Genomic DNA, 24,402 nt, shown 5'->3' on the forward strand with positions numbered 1-24,402 from the left:
ATCAATGTATGACCCATCCTGTGTATGTGTAAGTCTGTGTGATTGTTTCGGTATTTAGTAAATAAGTAATAAATAATTCAATTGTATTGCTGATTCAACTTGTTAGCCAGGGATCGTGAAGATAACCAAGAATTCTACGACTTCAGATGAGACTGATTGAGACTGATTAAGAATTGACCACTATTGATGTAAAAGATTTCCAGAGGTTATTTGGAAGATAACAGCTCTATAAACATTCTTTCGTGGTGCCCCAACCTTCTAGTTAATTACATTTACATGATTAGTTCAATCAGGTAATATTAATTACAGAGAAATTATTTTATAGACTAGCATGTCTTATCACTTAATCCGGCAAAGCAAAGACACAACAGTAGGCTGTGAGTCCCTTGTGAAATACAAAAGCCATGATTTACATTGTTAATAAATGACTGCTTGGTCTACGAAATCAGGTGTTAAACGTTTTGTGTGCGATCGAGTAGTGTAGTAGTAAGAGTAAGGTAGCCTATGTTTTTATTGATAATTCAATTATGATTTGAGAGCTTCAATTTCGGCCCACCTACCAACAAGCGTCTGGCTACGCTACTGGATTGGCAGAGATGAGATGGATAAAAAATACATTTCTAAACAATCCTGTTGTCATGACATTGCCCTCTTTGGGTATAGCAAGCCCCATCCCTCTCTCCCTGCCTCCCCATTTCCTCCTTCAACTAGGCTGCTGTGGTCAGAGAGACGTCGTAAATTCCTGAGGATCTCCTCATGGACACACAGTATAGAGAGAGTCAATTTTCATAGAGAACAAAGGAATTTCTTCCACCTCACAGAACTTGAGGTACGAACAAATTTCATGTTCCGGAGAAAGTATAAAAGATCGGTGAAGAATCCAGCTACGAACTGGTCCGTTTGTTACAACTTGGGGAAGCTCATGGGAGACGGTGTGGCCACATTTATATAATAGCCTCAGATATGTTTATATAATAGCCTCAGATATGAGGTTTACATCTAATTGTTGTATAAGATGAATGAGTGAGTATTATACTGTTTGTAAAATTGTGTAATATGATTTTGGATTGTTTAATGAAGGAAAATACATTTCCCTTTATTTGAACTAAATCAGAGGACTGCCCCTGAGCCCAGTTAGGGTCAGGCATCCTGGGACAGCCCCTTTTCTGCAATTCTGAATAAAACCCAACTTTGAGAAATTATCACCAGGCCATGTTTTTCTCCATTAGGAGAAGGAGGACAAAGGTTGTAGACCATTGCTGAATCTTTTAACTATACCACGTGGTTAAACTCTTAGACTATCGATGCCGACAGAATAATAACAAGTCTTTGATATTAATTACTAGTCTGCAGCTAGGAATTCGGTATCATTGAACGTGAAGAATGACAACCGCTGAAACATCCATTCAATAACAAATGAATTAATTTCACTCTGAACTATCCCCTCTAACAGAGAGACAGAGAGAGAGAGAGAGAGAGAGAGAGAGAGAGAGAGAGAGAGAGAAGACGAAACTATCCAACAGAAACAAACTTTTCACCAGCGATCAAGACGACACACTGAGCATAAATATATATATTGATTGCAATTGTTTCCGAATGAGTGAGCATTCATGTACAAAGGATTAGCATTTCAATTGTTATAATTATCACTCTGTGGTGAGTTCTTAGTCGACCCCCACTTCCCCTTTTGTCTAACAAGCCGCCATGCCGGTTTAGCCCACTAGGGCACATTCTTCTATAATTTCTTGTAAACATATTTACTGTTTGTTTATGCATTTCTGTGAATTACTTAGTTAGTAATAAATAAATGACTCATAGTGAAGACTGGGTTTGTGCAGATAACCAACAATTTACGACGTTTGGAATGAGACTAACGTGAGGTAAAGTAAATAATTAATTAATTTGAAGACTAATTGATCAGTTAAAATATCTGAAAAGTTATTTTAGGAAATGATAACTTTGTAATCTGAATATTTTTTCTTGGTGCCCTGACTTCCTAGTTAATTACAGTTACATGATTAATCAGTTGATCGCGTAATACTAATTACAGAGAATCTTTGATAAAAACTATAAGTCTTCAATTTAATGATAGTAAAGACACGACACTGTACTAAAATCAAAATGTACTAAAACTCAATGTGCTCATTGCCATGGTTTTGTAGGTTATTGTGTGTGCATAGGCGGAGGCAAACAACCAATTACTAGTGCCTAAGATGAGACAACAAGCCATACATCCTGCTTTAAAAGGGACCAGTCACTTTCAATAACACACGTGCACATCACAGTTCGCACGCTCGCTCGCTCGCTCGCACGCACGCACGCACGCACGCACGCACGCACGCACGCACGCACGCACGCACGCACGCACGCACGCACGCACGCACGCACGCACGCACGCACGCACGCACGCACATGGGCGGCAGTGTAGCCTAGTGGTTAGAGTGTTGGACTAGGAACCGGAAGGTTGCAAGTTCAAACCCCCGAGCTGACAAGGTACAAATCTGTCGTTCTGCCCCTGAACAGGCAGTTAACCCACTGTTCCTAGGCCGTCATTGTAAATAAGAATTTGTTCTTAACTGACTTGCCTAGTTAAATAAAGGTAAAATAACTAAAAACACACACACACACAAAAACCCATTACCCTTCTTTTTCATTCATGTGAGCCAGTCAAAGGCCATTTGTCAAACTGTGTTTTTTCGTGAGTTCTAACATTATTATGCATGATTATTGATGACCACTTGGCTGAGGGTTTGAAGGAGTTAGGGGCGGGGGTGTTTGTGTCTGTGTGTGCTATTGTTTGTCTCAGCTGGGTAATGTATTGTGCCTAAATATGTATCGGAATTTAAATATATGGTGCACAATGACCAACAGCCCATGAAATCAATTGATTGACAGCTGTCACTCCAGCAAACTGACCTATGAGACTCTTCCGTCGACCCTGAGTCTGAATCCTGTTCATCTCATTCTGGCAGGGCAGACCTGGAGCAGGAAAACACACACACACACACACACACACACACACACACACACACACACACACACACACACACACACACACACACACACACACACACACACACACACACACACACACACACACACACACACACACACACACACACACACACACACACACACACAGGTTCAAATGTGCAAACATTAGTTTTTCCATCACCAACAAACACCACTCTCTGTCTTTTTTGTTGTTGTCCGTCTTCACCTTTACTCTCTAAAACACTTCCTCCCTTCTCCATCCCTAACTCCATCCTCCCCTCCATCTCTCTCACCGTCAGGTTTCTGGAAGCAGTAGCACCACTCGTTGTTGGACAGTTTCCCGTCCTTGAAGGAGTCGCAGGAGTTGAACAGGGGCTTCATACACAGCTCATACTTATCCAGGTAGATGGCACTGAGCTCTGATTGGTCCAGCAGGAGGTCATAGTTCATGTCCAGCTTGTTGAACATCCAACCCAGGGAGTCCTTACAGATGGGCAGGATACTGGTGTCAAAACCTTGGGGAAGGGAGAGAGGGATGTTAGCGGGTGGTGTGTGTGTGTGTGTGGGGGGGGTGTGTGGAGGGTTAGGGGTGTTGGAAAACGTTTGTATGTGTGTGTGAGTGAGTGTGTGTTGTGGTGCCTCGTAGTGTCTCATGTTTGTATTGGAGGGGGTGCTTGTCTGAGGCCTTTTCAGTGTGAAACTTGAGTAAAGTGCTTGGAGACTGAGGGTGAGTTTGTTGAAATTTGAGTGTAGAGACATGCTGACTTTAGTTGAGCACAGAGGAGCACTGTCCTCATCCTCTACAGTCCTCACGAGAATTGAAAAGAGCAATGGAATTTCAAATGGCAGTGCCATTTCAAAACAACAAAATAATACACACACAGATAATGGTGTGACTCACGTCCTGCCGCTGAATCAGAGTTGGCAGAGGATTTGAGGTCTCGGTTGGCATCAAGGTGGAGAACTCCAAACCAGTCCTTCAGTCTGGATGCTAGGCTATGCAGGTCCCCATCACTGCAGACTGAACACACAGAGACAGAGACACACACCAGGGTTAGCAGGGAAGCAGGGAAATCATTTTAATAAAACATACTTTATTTTAAAGCCACATCGATGCAACATGACTGTTTGATAAGGTTGGGGGAAATAACGTCAGCACAATGTTGGCTCAACAAATTTTTTATTTTCCTGGTTGGCTTCTCCTTGACCACACAGAGGACCATCAGACTGCACAGAAGCAGCTGAGTTATATTTCCCTTGCTGTTGCTATAGGAACACAAGCTGGTGAGTGAGTGTGAGAGTGGGTGAGTGATCGAGTGAGAGGGTGAGAGAGAGAGAGATAGTGTGTGTGATGATGATGGTTACACATTCATTCTGCCAGAGTGGTGGATGGTTACACATTCATTCTGCCAGAGTGAAGGATGGTTACACATTCATCCTGTCAGAGTGAAGGATGGTTACACATTCATTCTGTCAGAGTGAAGGATGGTTACACATTCATTCTGCCAGAGTGAAGGATGGTTACACATTCATTCTGCCAGAGTGAATGATGTTTACACATTCATTCTGCAAAAGTGAAGGATGGTTACACATTCATTCTGCCAGAGTGAAGGATGGTTACACATTCATCCTGTCAGAGTGAAGGATGGTTACACATTCATCCTGTCAGTGTGAAGGATGGTTACACATTCATTCTGCCAGAGTGAATGATGTTTACACATTCATCCTGTCAGAGTGAAGGATGGTTACACATTCATTCTGCAAAAGTGAAGGATGGTTACACATTCATTCTGCAAAAGTGAAGGATGGTTACACATTCATTCTGCCAGAGTGAAGGATGGTTACACATTCATCCTGTCAGAGTGAAGGATGGTTACACATTCATCCTGTCAGAGTGAAGGATGGTTACACATTCATCCTGTCAGAGTGAAAGATGGTTACACATTCATCCTGTCAGAGTGAAGGAGGGTTACACATTCATCCTGTCAGAGTGATGGATGGTTACACATTCATCCTGTCAGACTGAAGCATGGTTACACATTCATTCTGCCAGAGTGATGGAAGGTTACACATTCATTCTGCCAGAGCGAAGGATGGTTACGCATTCATCCTGTCATTGTGAAGGATGGTTACACATTCATTCTGTCAGAGTGAAGGATGGTTACACATTCATTCTGTCAGAGTGAAGGATGGTTACACATTCATCCTGTCAGAGTGAAGGATGGTTACACATTCATCCTGTCAGAGTGATGGATGGTTACACATTCATCCTGTCAGAGTGAAGGATGGTTACACATGCATTCTGCCAGAGTGAAAGATGGTTACACATTCATTCTGCCAGAGTGATGGATGGTTACACATTCATTCTACCAGAGTGATGGAAGGTTACACATTCATTCTGCCAGAGTGAAGGATGGTTACACATTCATCCTGTCACTGTGAAGGATGGTTACACATTCATCCTGTCAGAGTGAAGGATGGTTACACATTCATCCTGTCAGAGTGAAGGATGGTTACACATTCATCCTGTCAGAGTGATGGATGGTTACACATTCATTCTGCCAAAGTGTTGGAAGGTTACACATTCATCCTGTCAGAGTGAAGGAGGGTTACACATTCATCCTGTCAGAGTGAAAGATGGTTACACATTCATCCTGTCAAGAGTAAAGGATGGTTACACATTCATCCTGTCAGAGTGATGGATGGTTACACATTCATCCTGTCAGAGTGAAGGATGGTTACACATGCATTCTGCCAGAGTGAAAGATGGTTACACATTCATCCTGTCAGAGTGAAAGATGGTTACACATTCATTCTGCCAGAGTGATGGATGGTTACACATTCATTCTACCAGAGTGATGGAAGGTTACACATTCATTCTGCCAGAGTGAAGGATGGTTACACATTCATCCTGTCACTGTGAAGGATGGTTACACATTCATCCTGTCAGAGTGAAGGATGGTTACACATTCATCCTGTCAGAGTGAAGGATGGTTACACATTCATCCTGTCAGAGTGATGGATGGTTACACATTCATCCTGTCAGAGTGAAGGATGGTTACACATTCATCCTGTCAGAGTGAAGGATGGTTACACATTCATCCTGTCAGAGTGATGGATGGTTACACATTCATCCTGTCAGACTGAAGCATGGTTACACATTCATTCTGCCAGAGTGATGGAAGGTTACACATTCATTCTGCCAGAGCGAAGGATGGTTACACATTCATTCTGTCAGAGTGAAGGATGGTTACACATTCATCCTGTCAAGAGTAAAGGATGGTTACACATTCATCCTGTCAGAGTGATGGATGGTTACACATTCATCCTGTCAGAGTGAAGGATGGTTACACATTCATCCTGTCAGAGTGAAGGATGGTTACACATTCATCCTGTCAGAGTGATGGATGGTTACACATTCATTCTGCCAAAGTGTTGGAAGGTTACACATTCATCCTGTCAGAGTGAAAGATGGTTACACATTCATCCTGTCAGAGTGATGGATGGTTACACATTCATCCTGTCAGACTGAAGCATGGTTACACATTCATTCTGCCAGAGTGTTGGAAGGTTACACATTCATCTTGTCTGAAGGAGGGTTACACATTCATCCTGTCAGAGTGAAGGATGGTTACACATTCATTCTGCCAGAGTGAAGGATGGTTACACATTGATCTTGTCATTGTGAAGGATGGTTACACATTCATTCTGCCAGAGTAAAGGATGGTTACACATTCATCCTGTCAGAGTGATGGATGGTTACACATTCATCCTGTCAGAGTGAAGGATGGTTACCCATGCATTCTGCCAGAGTGAAGGATGGTTACACATGCATTCTGCCAGAGTGAAGGATGGTTACACATTCATGTTGCCAGAGTGATGAAAGGTTACACATTCATTCTGCCAGAGTGAAGGGTGGTTAGGTATCATCCTGTCATTGTGAAGGATGGTTACACATTCATTCTGTCAGAGTGAAGGATGGTTACACATTCATCCTGTCAGAGTGTTGGAAGGTTACACATTCATTCTGCCAGAGTGAAGGATGGTTACACATTCATCCTGTCAGAGTGATGGATGGTTACACATTCATCCTGTCAGAGTGAAGGATGGTTACACATTCATCCTGTCAGAGTGAAGGATGGTTACACATTCATCCTGTCAGAGTGATGGATGGTTACACATTCATTCTGCCAAAGTGTTGGAAGGTTACACATTCATCCTGTCAGAGTGAAGGAGGGTTACACATTCATTCTGTCAGAGTGAAGGATGGTTACACATTCATTCTGCCAGAGTGAAGGATGGTTACACATTCATTCTGCCAGAGTGGTGGATGGTTATACATTCATTCTGCCAGAGTAAAGGATGGTTACACATTCATCCTGTCAGAGTGATGGATGGTTACACATTCATCCTGTCAGAGTGAAGGATGGTTACCCATGCATTCTGCCAGAGTGAAGGATGGTTACACATGCATCCTGTCAGAGTGAAGGATGGTTACCCATGCATTCTGCCAGAGTGAAGGATGGTTACACATTCATTCTGCCAGAGTGAAGGATGGTTAGGTATTCATCCTGTAATTGTGAAGGATGGTTACACATGCATTCTTCAGAGTGAAGGATGGTTACACATTCATGCTGCCAGAGTGATGGAAGGTTACACATTCATTCTGCCAGAGTGAAGGACGGTTACACATTCATTCTGTCAGAGTGATGGATGGTTACACATTCATTCTGCCAAAGTGAAGGATGGTTACACATTCATCCTGTCAGAGTGAAGGATGGTTACACATTCATTCTGTCAGAGTGAAGGATGGTTACACATTCATTCTGCCAGAGTGAAGGATGGTTACACATTCATTCTGCCAGAGTGGTGGATGGTTATACATTCATTCTGCAAAAGTGAAGGATGGTTACACATTCATTCTGCCAGAGTGAAGGATGGTTACACATTCATCCTGTCAGAGTGAAGGATGGTTACACATTCATCCTGTCAAGAGTGAAGGATGGTTACACATTCATCCTGTCAGAGTGATGGATGGTTACACATTCATCCTGTCAGAGTGAAGGATGGTTACACATTCATTCTGCCAGAGTGAAGGATGGTTACACATTCATTCTGCCAGAGTGGTGGATGGTTACACATTCATCCTGTCAGACTGAAGCATGGTTACACATTCATTCTGCCAGAGTGATGGAAGGTTACACATTCATTCTGCCAGAGCGAAGGATGGTTACGCATTCATCCTGTCATTGTGAAGGATGGTTACACATTCATTCTGTCAGAGTGAAGGATGGTTACACATTCATCCTGTCAAGAGTAAAGGATGGTTACACATTCATCCTGTCAGAGTGATGGATGGTTACACATTCATCCTGTCAGAGTGAAGGATGGTTACACATGCATTCTGCCAGAGTGAAAGATGGTTACACATTCATTCTGCCAGAGTGATGGATGGTTACACATTCATTCTACCAGAGTGATGGAAGGTTACACATTCATCCTGTCAGAGTGATGGATGGTTACACATTCATCCTGTCAGAGTGAAGGATGGTTACACATGCATTCTGCCAGAGTGAAGGAGGGTTACACATTCATCCTGTCAGAGTGATGGATGGTTACACATTCATCCTGTCAGACTGAAGCATGGTTACACATTCATTCTGCCAGAGTAAAGGATGGTTACACATTCATCCTGTCAGAGTGAAGGATGGTTACACATTCATCCTGCCAGAGTGAAGGATGGTTACACATTGATCCTGTCATTGTGAAGGATGGTTACACATTCATTCTGCCAGAGTAAAGGATGGTTACACATTCATCCTGTCAGAGTGATGGATGGTTACACATTCATCCTGTCAGAGTGAAGGATGGTTACCCATGCATTCTGCCAGAGTGAAGGATGGTTACACATGCATCCTGTCGGGTTTGCGGCTGGGTTTATGTGAAGGATGGTTACACATTCATTCTGCCAGAGTGAAGGACAGTTACACATTCATTCTGTCAGAGTGATGGATGATTACACCTTCATCCTGTCAGAGTGAAGGATGGTTACACATGCATTCTTCCAGAGTGAAGGATGGTTACACATTCATGCTGCCAGAGTGATGGAAGGTTACACATTCATTCTGCCAGAGTGAAGGACGGTTACACATTCATTCTGTCAGAGTGATGGATGGTTACACATTCATCCTGTCAGAGTGAAGGATGGTTACACATTCATCCTGTCAGAGTGAAGGATGGTTACACATTCATTCTGTCAGAGTGAAGGATGGTTACACATTCATTCTGCCAGAGTGAAGGACGGTTACACATTCATTCTGTCAGAGTGATGGATGGTTACACATTCATTCTGTCAGAGCTCCACCTGACCAGCTACATGACAGGTGTACCCAGGTGAGACAATAACATCTGACCCAGCACTGTACGCGTGCACACACACACACACACACACACACACACACACACACACACACACACACACACACACACACACACACACACACACACCTGGAAGTCTCTCTAACTATCCAGAGGGATAGCACAGGGAAAGATGCTACAATAGACACACAGCAGTGTTTCTCCCCTCTATGTCTCTTTAAATGGCCATAAATCCACTGCACCAGGATACAGTGGGAATTCCAACACTATAAGTGTATAGAGCTGTTAACTAACTGTAAATGCTACCTCAGATCTGTGATTTCAAACCCTTGTTTCCTCTCCCATCCTATTTGACACGGTCAATACAGAGCTGTCTATTTGACTGCTGTGGAAAACCACTCTCTCATCCGCAGCCTGGCCACTGACAAGGTCTCCCAGCCAATTAGCAACAACTGACTCACTTTCCGTCAGGATCTGTGTGCTTGTGCGTGCATGCGTGTGCGCCCGCCTGCGTGTGTGTGTCTGTGTCAGCATGATTGACATGGCTTCTAGGATGAGAACTAATTGACAGTTTCATAATAAAATTTGGTTAAATTCCTCACCTCATACTGAGCAAGCCAATCAAAAGCCATCATCCTTGGCATGTCAATAAGTCAGATGGAGAACATTCCAGAATGCTGAAAACCATGAACATTCCGGTAGCCTTCTCAAGCCAGGCCTCTCTTGCCTGGCTACATCTAAACAGACAGACACATCACCTGACACATACGGAGCTTAGCTCAAGACAGGGACAAACAAGTAAGGGATAGACTCACTTCTTCCTAGGTTCTGGCCTTTCTAGGGAGTTTTTCCTAGCCACCGTGTTTCCACACTTGCATTGCTTGCTGTTTGGGGTTTTAGGCTGGGTTTATGTACAGCACTTTGAGATATCAGCTGATGTAAGAAGGGCTTTAGAAATAAATTTGATTTGATTTGGTAGACGTAGACATTCTGTGCATTGCCTTGGAAATAATGGACGATGCAGAAGGGCGAAGGCGGAGTTGAGTCCCATTGCAGAGTTAATTTTTCCAAGGTAATGTACAGAATGGAGGTGTTTATCCCGCTTATACCACAGTTACCATATACCATTCTAAAGACGCGACCCAGTCGTTCGTTTCATTAGTTATATTTATCTAGAGACACGACCCAGTCGTTCGTTTCATTAGTTATATATATCTAGAGACGCATATCTAGACATGAGACCCAGTCGTTCGTTTCATTAGTTATATTTATCTAGAGACACGACCCAGTCGTTCGTTTCATTAGTTATATTTATCTAGAGACGCGACCCAGTCGTTCGTTTCATTAGCTATATATATCTTGAGACGAGACCCAGTCGTTCGTTTCATTAGTTATATTTATCTAGAGACGTGACCCAGTCGTTCGTTTCATTAGTTATATTTATCTAGAGACGCGACCCAGTCGTTCGTTTCATTAGTTATATTTATCTAGAGACACGACCCAGTCGTTCGTTTCATTAGTTATATATATCTAGAGACGCATATCTAGACATGAGACCCAGTCGTTCGTTTCATTAGTTATATTTATCTAGAGACACGACCCAGAAGTTCGTTTCATTAGTTATATTTATCTAGAGACGCGACCCAGTCGTTCGTTTCATTAGCTATATATATCTTGAGACGAGACCCAGTCGTTCGTTTCATTAGTTATATTTATCTAGAGACGTGACAGTCGTTTTGTTTCATTAGTTATATTTATCTAGAGACGCGACCCAGTCGTTCGTTTCATTAGTTATATTTATCTAGAGACTAGAGACAGTCGACTATATCCAGTCGTTTGTTTCGTTTCATTAGTGATATATATCTAGAGACGCTATCTATATCTGAGACCCAGTCGTTTGTTTCATTAGTTATATTTATCTAGAGACACGACCCAGTCGTTCATTTCATTAGTTATATTTATCTAGAGACGTCGTTTGTTTCATTAGGTCTATATATATCTTGAGACGAGACCCAGTCGTTTGTTTCATTAGTTTCATTAGGTTTATCTAGAGACGTGACCCAGTATTTATCTAGAGACGTGACCCAGTCGTTTGTTTCATTAGTTATATATATCTAGAGACCCCAGTCGTTTGTTTCATTAGGTCTATATCTAGAGACCCAGTCGTTTGTTTCATTAGTTCTATATATCTAGAGACTAGACCCAGTCGTTTGTTTCATTAGTTATATATCTAGAGATGACCCAGTCGTTTGTTTCATTAGGTCTATATCTAGAGAGACCCTAGTCAGTCGTTTGTTTCATTAGTTATATATCTAGTTTTTCATTAGTTATATGTATCTAGAGAGGTCTATATCTAGACCCAGTCGTTTGTTTCATTAGGTCTATATCTAGAGACCCAGTCGTTTGTTTCATTAGGTCTATATCTAGAGACTCAGTCGTTTGTTTCATTAGGTCTATATCTAGAGACTCAGTCGTTTGTTTCATTAGGCCTATATCTAGAGACCCAGTCGTTCGTTCCATTAGTTATATATCTAGAGACGCGACCCAGTCGTTTGTTTCATTAGGTCTATATCTAGAGACCCAGTCGTTTGTTTCATTAGTTGTATATCTAGAGACGCGACCCAGTCGTTCGTTTCATTAGGTCTATATCTAGAGACCCAGTCGTTTGTTTCATTAGGTCTATATCTAGAGACCCAGTCGTTTGTTTCATTAGGTCTATATCTAGAGACCCAGTCGTTTGTTTCATTAGGTCTATATCTAGAGACTCGTTTGTTTCATTAGTCGTTTGTTTCATTAGGTCTATATCTAGAGACTCAGTCGTTTGTTTCATTAGTTATATATCTAGAGACCCAGTCGTTTGTTTCATTAGTTCTATATCTAGAGAGACCCAGTCGTTTGTTTCATTAGGTATATATCTAGAGACCCAGTCGTATCTAGAGACTCAGTTTCATTAGTTATATATCTAGAGACGTGACAGTCGTTTGTTTCATTAGGTCTATATCTAGAGACCCCAGTCGTTTGTTTCATTAGGTCTATATCTAGAGACTCAGTCGTTTGTTTCATTAGGTCTATATCTAGAGACCCAGTCGTTTGTTTCATTAGTTCTATATATCTAGAGACCCCAGTCGTTTGTTTCACCCAGTCGTTTGTTTCATTAGTTTATATCTATATATATATCGTTTCATTAGTTCATATATCTAGAGACGTGACCCAGTCGTTTGTTTCATTAGTTATATGTATTTAAAGAGACGATTAGACTAGAGACCCAGTCGTTTGTTTCATTAGGTCTATATCTAGAGACTAGAGACAGTCGTTTGTTTCATTAGGTCTATATCTAGAGACTCAGTCGTTTGTTTCATTAGGTCTATATCTAGAGACCCAGTCGTTTGTTTCATTAGTTATATATCTAAAGAGACGTGACCCAGTCGTTTGTTTCATTAGGTCTATATCTCTAGAGTTTGTTTCATTAGGTCTACTAGAGACCAGTCGTTTGTTTCATTAGTTATATATCTAGAGACCCAGTCGTTTTCATTAGTTTCATTAGGTCTATATCTAGAGACCCAGTCGTTTGTTTCATTAGTTATATAACTAGAGATGAGACCCAGTCGTTTGTTTCATTAGGTCTATATCTAGAGACTCAGTCGTTTGTTTCATTAGGTCTATATCTAGAGACCCAGTCGTTTGTTTCATTAGGTCTATATCTAGAGACCCAGTCGTTTGTTTCATTAGGTCTATATCTAGAGACTCAGTCGTTTGTTTCATTAGTTATATATCTAGAGACCCAGTCGTTTGTTTCATTAGGTCTATATCTAGAGACCCAGTCGTTTGTTTCATTAGTTCTATATATCTAGAGACTAGACCCAGTCGTTTGTTTCATTAGTTATATATCTATATATATATCGTTCGTTTCATTAGTTATATATATCTAGAGTCGTGACCTAGTCATCCGTTTCATTAGTTATATGTATTTAAAGAGACGTGACCCAGTCGTTTGTTTCATTAGGTCTATATCTAGAGACCCAGTCGTTTGTTTCATTAGGTCTATATCTAGAGACTCAGTCGTTTGTTTCATTAGGTCTATATCTAGAGACTCAGTCGTTTGTTTCATTAGGTCTATATCTAGAGACCCAGTCGTCCGTTTCATTAGTTATATGTATTTAAAGAGACGTGACCCAGTCGTTTGTTTCATTAGTTATATATCCAGAGACGAGACCCAGTCGTTTGTTTCATTAGGTCTATATCTAGAGACCCAGTCGTTTGTTTCATTAGTTATATATCTAGAGACGTGACCCAGTCGTTCGTTTCATTAGTTCTATATATCTAGAGACGTGACCCAGTCGTTCGTTTCATTAGTTATATGTATTTAAAGAGACGTGACCCAGTCGTTTGTTTCATTAGGTCTATATCTAGAGACCCAGTCGTTTGTTTCATTAGGTCTATATCTAGAGACTCAGTCGTTTGTTTCATTAGTTATATATCTAGAGACCCAGTCGTTTGTTTCATTAGGTCTATATCTAGAGACTCAGTCGTTTGTTTCATTAGGTCTATATCTAGAGACTCAGTCGTTTGTTTCATTAGGTCTATATCTAGAGACCCAGTCGTCCGTTTCATTAGTTATATGTATTTAAAGAGACGTGACCCAGTCGTTTGTTTCATTAGGTCTATATCTAGAGACCCAGTCGTTTGTTTCATTAGGTCTATATCTAGAGACTCAGTCGTTTGTTTCATTAGTTATATATCTAGAGACCCAGTCGTTTGTTTCATTAGGTCTATATCTAGAGACTCAGTCGTTTGTTTCATTAGTTATATATCTAGAGACCCAGTCGTTTGTTTCATTAGGTCTATATCTAGAGACCCAGTCGTTTGTTTCATTAGGTCTATATCTAGAGACCCAGTCGTTTGTTTCATTAGTTATATATCTAGAGACCCAGTCGTTTGTTTCATTAGGTCTATATCTAGAGACCCAGTCGTTTGTTTCATTAGGTCTATATCTAGAGAGTCAGTCGTTTGTTTCATTAGGTCTATATCTAGAGACCCAGTCGTTAATGTCATTAGTTGTATATCTAGAGACGCGACCCAGTCGTTCGTGTCATTAGGTCTATATCTAGAGACCCAGTCATTAATTTCATTAGTTGTATATCTAGAGACGCGACCCAGTCGTTCGTTTCATTAGTTATATATCTAGAGATGCGACCCAGTCGTTCATTTCATTAGTTATATATATCTAGAGATGAACCACAGTCGTTTGTTTCATTAGTTATATATCTAGAGACACGACCCAGTCGTTTGTTTTATTAGTTCTATATCTAGAGGGAATAGCAACACTGTTTGTATTCCGTCATGTTTCCGGTCAGGCAATCAAACAAGCTAAGCGTCAGTATAGAGACAAAGTGGAGTCGCAACTCAATGGCTTAGACACGAGAGGTATGTGGCAAGGTCCACAGTCAATCATGGACTACAAAAGAGAAGCCAGCCCTGTCGCGGACCACAATGTCTTGCTCCCAGACAGACTAAACAACTTCTTTGCTCGCTTTGAGGACAATACAGTGCCACTGACACGGCCCGCTACCAAAACCTGTGGGCTCTCCTTCACTGCAGCCAACGTGAGTAAAACATTTAAACGTGTTAACCCTCGCAAGGCTGCAGGCCCAGACGGCATCACCGGCCGCATCCTCAGAGCAGGAGCAGACCAGCTGGCTGGTGTGTTTAAGGACATATTCAATCAATCCTTATCCCAGTCTACTGTTCCCACATTCTTTAAGAGAGCCACCATTGTTCCTGTTCCCAAGAAAGCTAAGGTAACTGAGTGAAATGACTACCGCCCCGTAGCACTCACTTCCGTCATCATGAAGTGCTTTGAGAGACTAGTCAAGGACCATATCACCTCCACCCTACCTGACACCCTAGACCCACTCCAATTTGCTTACCGCCCCAATAGGTCCACAGACGACGCAATCGCAATCACACTGCCCCAACTCATCTGGACAAGAGGAATACCTATGTAAGAATGTTGTTCATCGATTACAGCTTAGCATTTAACACCATAGTACCCTCCAAACTCGTCATCAAGCTCGAGACCCTGGGTCTCGACCTTGCCCTGTGCAACTGGGTCCTGGACTTCCTGACGGGCCGCTCCCAGGTGGTGAGGGTAGGTAACAACATCTCCACCCCGCTGATCCTCAACACTGGGGCCCCACAAGGGTGTGTTCTCAGCCCTCTCCTGTACTCCCTGATCACCAACGACTGCGTGGCCATGCACGCCTCCAACTCAATCATCAAGTTTGCAAATGACACTACAGTGGTAGGTTTTATTACCAACAACGACGAGACGGCCTACAGGGAGGAGGTGAGGGCCTTCGGAGTGTGGTGTCAGGAAAATAACCTCACACTCAATGTCAACAAAACAAAGGAGATGATCGTGGACTTCAGGAAACAGCAGAGGGATCATACCACTATCCACATTCATGGGACAGTAGTGGAGAGGGTAGAAAGTTAAGTTCCTCGGCGTACACATCACGGACAAACTGAAATGGTCCACCCACACAGACAGTGTGGTGAAGAAGGCGCAGCAGCGCCTTTTCAATCTCAGGAGGCTGAAGAAATTTGGCTTGTCACCAAAAACACTCACAAACTTTTACAGATGCACAATCGAGAGCATCCTGTCGGGCTGTATCACCGCCTGGTATGGCCACAACCGCAAGGCTCTCCAGAGGGTAGTGAGGTCTGCACAAAGCATCACCGGGGGCCAACTACCTACCCTCCAGGACACCTACACCAGCCGATGTCACAGGAAGGCCAAAAAGATCATCAAGGACAACAACCACCCGAGCCACTGCCTGTTCACCCCACTATCATCCAGAAGGCGAGGTCAGTACAGGTGCATCAATGCGAGAGACCGAGAGACTGAAAAACAGCATCTATCTCAAAGCCATCAGACTGTTAACCAGCCATCACTAACATTGAGTGGCTGCTGCCAACATACTGACTCAACTCTAGCCACTTTAATAATGGAAAAATTGATGTAATAAATGTATCACTAGCCACTTTAAACAATGCCACCAATGTTTACATACCCTACATTACTCATCTCATATGTATATACTGTACTCCATACCATCTACTGCATCTTGCCTATGCCGTTCAGCCATCACTCATTCATATATTTTTATGTACATATTCTGATTAATTCCTCTACACTTGTGTGTGTATAAGGTAGTTGTTGTGAAATTGTTAGGTTAGATTACTTGTTAGATATTACTGCATTGTCGGAACTAGAAGCACAAGCATTTCCCTACACTCGCATTAACATCTGCTAACCATGTGTATGTGACAAATAACATTTTATTTGATTTAGAGAAGCGACCCAGTCGTTCATTTCATTAGTTATATATCTAGCGACGCGACCCGGTCCTTTGTTTCATTAGTTATTTATCTAGAGACACGACACAGTCGTTCGTTTCATTAGTTTTATATCTAGAGACCCAGTCGTTCGTTTCATTAGTTATATATCTAGAGACCCAGTCGTTTGTTTCATTAGTTATATATCTAGAGACCCAGTCGTTCGTTTCATTAGTTATATATCTAGAGACGAGACCCGGTCCTTTGTTTCATTAGTTATATATCTAGAGACGCGACCCAGTCGTTCGTTTCATTAGTTATATATCTAGAGACCCAGTCGTTCGTTTCATTAGCTATATATCTAGAGACGTGACCCAGTCGTTTGTTTCATTAGGTAGGTAAAGCTCCGCCTTATCTCAGTTCACTGGTCACGATGGCAACACCCATCCGTAGCACGCGCTCCAGCAGGTGTATCTCACTGATCATCCCTAAAGCCAACACCTCATTTGGCCGCCTTTCGTTCCAGTACTCTGCTGCCTGTGACTGGAACGAATTGCAAAAATCGCTGAAGTTGGAGACTTTTATCTCCCTCACCAACTTCAAACATCAGCTATCTGAGCAGCTAACCGATCGCTGCAGCTGTACATAGTCTATTGGTAAATAGCCCACCCATTTTCACCTACCTCATCCCCATACTGTTTTTATTGATTTACTTTTCTGCTCTTTTGCACACCAATATCTCTACCTGTACATGACCATCTGATCATTTATCACTCCAGTGTTAATCTGCAAAATTGTAATTATTCGCCTACCTCCTCATGCCTCTTGCACACATTGTATATAGACTCCCCCTTTGTTTTCTACTGTGTTATTGACTTGTTAATTGTTTACTCCATGTGTAACTCTGTGTTGTCTGCTCACACTGCTATGCTTTATCTTGGCCAGGTCGCAGTTGCAAATGAGAACTTGTTCTCAACTAGCCTACCTGGTTAAATAAAGGTGAAATAATAAAAATAAAATAAAAAAATAAAATAAAAAATTAGGTCTATATCTAGAGACCCAGTCGTTTGTTTCATTAGGTCTATATCTAGAGACCCAGTCGTTTGTTTCATTAGTTATATATCTAGAGACCCAGTCGTTCGTTTCATTAGGTCTATATCTAGAGACCCAGTCGTTTGTTTCATTAGGTATATACAGTGCCTTGCAAAAGTATTCGGCCCCCTTGAACTTTGCGACCTTTTGCCACATTTCAGGCTTCAAACATAAAGATATAAAACTATATTTTTTTGTGAAGAATCAACAACAAGTGGGACACAATCATGAAGTGGAACGACATTTATTGGATATTTCAAACTTTTTTAACAAATCAAAAACTGAAAAATTGGGCGTGCAAAATTATTCAGCCCCTTTACTTTCAGTGCAGCAAACTCTCTCCAGAAGTTCAGTGAGGATCTCTGAATGATCCAATGTTGACCTAAATGACTAATGATGATAAATACAATCCACCTGTGTGTAATCAAGTCTCCGTATAAATGCACCTGCACTGTGATAGTCTCAGAGGTCCGTTAAAAGCGCAGAGAGCATCATGAAGAACAAGGAACACAGCAGGCAGGTCTGAGATACTGTCGTGAAGAAGTTTAAAGCCGGATTTGGATACAAAAAGATTTCCCAAGCTTTAAACATCCCAAGGAGCACTGTGCAAGCGATAATATTGAAATGGAAGGAGTATCAGACCACTGCAAATCTACCAAGACCTGGCCGTCCCTCTAAACTTTCAGCTCATACAAGGAGAAGACTGATCAGAGATGCAGCCAAGAGGCCCATGATCACTCTGGATGAACTGCAGAGATCTACAGCTGAGGTGGGAGACTCTGTCCATACGACAACAATCAGTCGTATATTGCACAAATCTGGCCTTTGTGGAAGAGTGGCAAGAAGAAAGCCATTTCTTAAAGATATCCATAAAAAGTGTTGTTTAAAGTTTGCCACAAGCCACCTGGGAGACACACCAAACATGTGGAAGAAGGTGCTCTGGTCAGATGAAACCAAAATTGAACTTTTTGGCAACAATACAAAACGTTATGTTTGGTGTAAAAGCAACACAGCTCATCACCCAGAACACACCATCCCCACTGTCAAACATGGTGGTGGCAGCATCATGGTTTGGGCCTGCTTTTCTTCAGCAGGGACAGGGAAGATGGTTAAAATTGATGGGAAGATGGATGGAGCCAAATACAGGACCATTCTGGAAGAGAACTAATGGAGTCTGCAAAAGACCTGAGACTGGGACGGAGATTTGTCTTCCAACAAGACAATGATCCAAAACATAAAGCAAAATCTACAATGGAATGGTTCAAAAATAAACATATCCAGGTGTTAGAATGGCCAAGTCAAAGTCCAGACCTGAATCCAATCGAGAATCTGTGGAAAGAACTGAAAACTGCTGTTCACAAATGCTCCATCCAACCTCACTGAGCTCGAGCTGTTTTGCAAGGAGGAATGGGAAAAAATTTCAGTCTCTCGATGTGCAAAACTGATAGAGACATACCCCAAGTGACTTACAGCTGTAATCACAGCAAAAGGTGGCGCTACAAAGTATTAACTTAAGGGGGCTGAATAATTTTGCACGCCCAATTTTTCAGTTTTTGATTTGTTAAAAAAGTTTGAAATATCCAATAAATGTCGTTCCACTTCATGATTGTGTCCCACTTGTTGTTGATTCTTCAAAAAAAAATACAGTTTTATATCTTTATGTTTGAAGCCTGAAATGTGGCAAAAGGTCGCAAAGTTCAAGGGGGCCGAATACTTTCGCAAGGCACTGTATCTAGAGACCCAGTCGTTCGTTTCATTAGTTATATATCTTGAGACACGACACAGTCGTTCGTTTCATTAGTTATATATCTAGAGACCCAGTCGTTCGTTTCATTAGTTATATATCTAGAGACGAGACCCGGTCCTTTGTTTCATTAGTTATATCTCTAGAGACAGGACCCAGTCATTTCGTTCGATTAGCGCTATATCTAGAAACGTGACAAAGTCGCTAGTTCGATTACTATGCAAGGCTGGCAACATTCTTCTCTTGCCATGTAGCCTAGCTCATCGCTTGATTGCACTTGGGCATCTGCAACATGATAACACCACCCAGTTGTTCGTTATATACAGTATATTCCATTGCCATGCTCGCTGGCATGGTTCTCATCCCTTGCATGTTAGCTAGCCAAATAGCTACAAGCTAACACATTCACAACCTCTGCAGCCAGAATAACAACAAGGTAGCTGCATTGGGGTTTGTTTAAGCTTTTCTATTGACATTCATTTGGATACATCCATAACGAGCTGATGACGCTCGATTGTGCCTGGCATAGCTAGAAAAGCTAGCTTTCTCGCCAGGACATTCGACACGGTTCATTGCGAGGAGATCACACTGCGTATCAAACAGTTTGTGTTGCTAGCGAGTCTGCAAATAGGCTAGCTAGCTGACAACGTTTTTCCTGTGTTTACAAGGTTTCCAATTTCTGTTCGTGTGGTTGTTGGTTAAAGGTTCCGTCACTTTGTAGCAAGTACGGTCTGCATGTATAGGCACATATTGCATCCTGATTGCAAGGTGTCCCGATATCTTTTCCAATTGTCCTGTTATCTGGTTTTAATGCCCATTCTAGGATGCCCTTCTATCCAATCAGAAACGAGTATTCAACAATACTGTAGTATAACTGGTGATAAGACATTACATGATGTACTAGTCAAAAGGAGAGTCTGTTCAGCTATGAATTGTGATGGGCACACACGTCGACACAACATCCACTAAGGGTGTATGGCTTATGGGATTCAGTGAAACAGGAAACGTGTCTTGGTGGAATGAGAGCACTTCCACAGTGGCTGGCAGTAAATTGTTCAGCCAGTGTTTTGAAAACTGTTTTCAATGGAAACATATAGATAATCTAAGGCTTTGCCCCAAGCAATCATCTCTGAATAAAGTGTGTGTGTGTGCCTCTAGTTCTGTGTGTGAGACTGTGCCAATGTGTGTGTGTGTGTGTGTGTGTGTAGGTGTAGGTGTCTGTTGTTTAGGTGTGTGTCAGCTTTATCGACTCTACTCTTATGTATCTCCTCCATCTGCTGCGTTCCAGTTGGATACCTCCCACACGCACGCACATATGCCTTCCATCTTCCAGGCTCTTGAAGCATGGAACAGTAAAGATTGCTCTGTGTGAAGGCTTTGTCTGGGACGGAGTTCCTCTGTGGAGGGCCAGGTAGCCACAAAGACATCTAGGTCATGAAATCACATTCTATGACAGTGTCTGTGTACAGCCAGGCTATTCAGGGACTCGGTGGCCAGACTCTAACCCAGGAGGTAGGAATGGGGCACTATTCTACACTGACCCCCCTCTCATGGACACCCAGACCCTGTTACTCACATCTGATCCCACGCAGATCCCATTGCTCTCTCTCTCTCTCCTCTCTCTCTCCACCCTGCAGCCTAGGCGTGGTCATTGTGTTTTACAGGGGTTGTCATGTCAGTGGGAGTGTGACAGTGTCTCAGCAGTCTCTCAGGGAGTGTGACAGTGTCTCAGCAGTCTCTCAGAGAGTGTGTGTGGGAGGTAGAACAGAGCAGGGGGGAAAATCACAGGCTCTGTGCTTATCTGCTCTGACACACACGCACGCACGCACGCACGCACGCACGCACACACACACACACACACACACACACACACACACACACACACACACACACACACACACACACACACACACACACACACACACACACACACACACACACACGCGTACGTGCACAGGAGCATCGAAGAAATTCCATAATTGTAGGGGACACCTACAGAATTGCCATGGCATTCCATTAACTGCACAACTCCAGCTATCAGAAGGAGAGGTGAACAGATGACATCCATCCTGAGTGAGGGGAAAGGAGATGGAGGTGCTATTTCCAATGTAATGACACGGTACAGGATGTGTGTGCCACTCGTAGAGCGAGGCCACATGGACATATTGCGATAAATTGCCTGAATAGATGCGATAACGATAAATAGAAAGATAAGTTTATAACATTAACGTTCACCATTTTTTAAAACTACCCTTTAAACTACTACTACTAAAAATCGAATCAAATTTATTTAGCAGATGTTATTGCAGGTGTAGTGAAATGCTTGTGTTCCTAGCTCCAACAGTGCAGTAGTATCTAATCATTCACAACAGCACACACATCTAGAAGTAAAATAATGGAATTAAGGAAAATCTAAATATTAGGATGAGCAATGTCGGAGTGGCATTGACTAAAATACAGTAGAATAGAATACAGTATATACATATGAGATGAGTAAAGCAGTGTGTAAACATTATTAAAGTGACTTGTGATTCCATGTCTATGTATTTAGGGCAGCAGCTTCTAAGGCTTAGGGTTGAGTAACCGGATGGAAGCCGGCTAGTGATGGCTATTTAACAGTCTGATGGCTTTGAGATATAAGCTGTTTTTCAGTCTCTCGGTCTCAGCTTTGATGCACCTGTACCGACCTTGCCTTCTGGATAATAGCACGGGTGGTTGATGTCCTTGATTATCTTTTTGGCCTTCCTGTGACATCAGGTGCTGTAGGTGTCCTGGAGGGCAGGCAGTGTGCCCCCGGTGATGTGATGGGCAAACCTTACTATCCTCTGGAGAGCCCTGAGGTTGAGGGCGGTGCAGTTGCCGTACCAGGCAGTTATACAGCCCAACAGGATGTTCGATATGATCCTTAACTAGCCTCTCAAAGCACTACAAGATGACAGAAGTGAGTGCCGCGGGGTGATAGTCATTTAGTTCAGTTACCTTTGCTTGGTGGACAATGGTGGACATCTTGAAGCAAGTGGGGACAGCAGACTGGGATAGAGAGAGATTGAATATGTCCGTAAACACTCCAGCCAGCTGGTCTGCGCATGCTCTGAGGACGTGGCTAGGGATGCTGTCTGGCCAGGCAGCCTTGAGGGTGAACACGGTTAAAATGTCTTACTCACGTCTGCCACGGAGAATGAGAGCTCACAGTCCTTGCAAGCGGGCCGCTTTGTTGGCACTGTGTTATCCTCAAAAATGTCGAAGAAGGTGTTGTGGTATCAGCTTAGGGGGGAATATACACGGCTGTGACTATGATCGAAGAAAATTCTATTGGGAGGTAATACGGTGGGCATTTGATTGTGAGGTATTCTAGGTCGGGTGAACAAAAGGACTTGAGTTTCTGTATGTTTCTTCTTCTTCTACTACTACTGCTGCTACTAATACTACTACTACTACTACTATTAGTTTGATGGTTGTAGCAATCAATTGTCTCATTAACAATCACCCATATAAGCAAACTTATTTCATTTCAAACTTCACATTCTCGAGTATAGGCTACTTATCATAATGAATGATATCAGCAAAATGCCAGCGATGAGTGGCCGGTACGGTTGGTGTTGATAATTTCCGGTTTATCGTCCCAGCTCTACCCTCTCGACAGGAGCAGATAGATAAGGTTCCGAAGCATTCTTCATTTTAGGCAGACCATGGGAGAGAAAGGTAAGACAGGATCTCCCCTCAGCCAAACCATAATCTATCTCCACCCGCAAATATAATATGTCCTCCTATCTATCTATCTCTCCTGGTCTGCAAATACCATGTGCTATAGGTTGCAGCCACAGGGCTTTCTCCTCTCTCTCACCTTGCTTTCTCTCTCTCTCTCTCTCTCTCTCTCTCTCTGAAATGAGATATTTGTTCTCCGCTCGGCTCCCACTCCATTTAATACATCTCACAACCTCACATCGACCTGTGGAGCTTCTCTCATTTGCTGTCCTGTCCCCCTTCTCAAGGACACCCAGACCCTGTTACTCACACCTGATCCCATGCAGAGATCGAGCGCTCTCTCTCTCTCACCCCTCCCTCCCTCCCCTCTTCCCTCTCCCTCTCTCCTGCCCCTCGGGTCCTTTTTTTCCAACGGTGACTCAGAACAGTGAGGTTGCTCTCACCACACAGAGACGCACAGACAGGAGACACAGCAAACAGGCCAAATGCACTCCTAAGTGCCTCAGTCCTCACTCTACCCTCTTTGTACCCCCCCCCCAACTACATCAGAAAGACCCACAGATGTCACAGGGACCTCAAGTCTCAAAGTGTTTAAACAGTCCCCCTAGGTGGGCCTGTGATATGATCTGCAGCTGGTGTGATTCCACCTGAAGATCTGAGTGGATCCGTAGAGCCCTGAGGCAGAACACATCATCAGGGATGCGACTGCTGTCACTCAAAGCTGAAATGCAGCAATTGCTCGAAGTGGGCGGGTCAGACAACCCACATGGGTCATTTTCAGAACTCCGCGAGATTGGCGTGTTGCTGTAAGGAACACTTCAGTGTTTATGAGTCCTTGTCTAACCAAGTTGAATATGCTGCACCAGCGGAGGAGGGAGGGAGGGAGGGACAAGGAAGAGATGGCGGGAGGGAGGGAGAGTGTTATCAGTAAATAGATTGCCGTCTGCTTTCTGTGACTCTTCACAATGGCCTTTTCTCATGCATAAAAAAGGAAATAATCTCTGCTGCATTCTGCGACACCAGAGATTCCACAAAAACATCCTCTACCTCGAGAGTCGGGGACAAAGACATACGTCAGAGGAATCAATAAGACTGCATGGGGTCACATTCTGAATAGATGTTGAACAGGGATTTTTATTTCTCTCTCTAGC

General features: G+C 42.7%; 1 protein-coding gene across 2 annotated transcripts in view; it reads right to left on the reverse strand.

Moving 5' to 3' along the window:
- LOC112220822 (testican-1) overlaps positions 1 to 24,402 on the reverse strand; it is a 297,048-nt gene that overhangs the window by 15,865 nt on the left and 256,781 nt on the right. For both annotated transcript variants that reach the window (XM_024382717.2, XM_042303032.1), the window contains 3 exons: positions 3,896 to 4,015; positions 3,288 to 3,509; positions 2,917 to 2,979 (listed from right to left, as the gene is read on the reverse strand). In XM_024382717.2, coding sequence (XP_024238485.1) covers positions 2,917 to 2,979; positions 3,288 to 3,509; positions 3,896 to 4,015 — 405 coding nt within the window. The remainder of the gene's footprint in view (positions 1 to 2,916; positions 2,980 to 3,287; positions 3,510 to 3,895; positions 4,016 to 24,402) is intronic.

The sequence above is a fragment of the Oncorhynchus tshawytscha genome, linkage group LG21, assembly GCF_018296145.1.
Source record: "Oncorhynchus tshawytscha isolate Ot180627B linkage group LG21, Otsh_v2.0, whole genome shotgun sequence".
Classification (NCBI taxonomy): domain Eukaryota; kingdom Metazoa; phylum Chordata; class Actinopteri; order Salmoniformes; family Salmonidae; genus Oncorhynchus; species Oncorhynchus tshawytscha.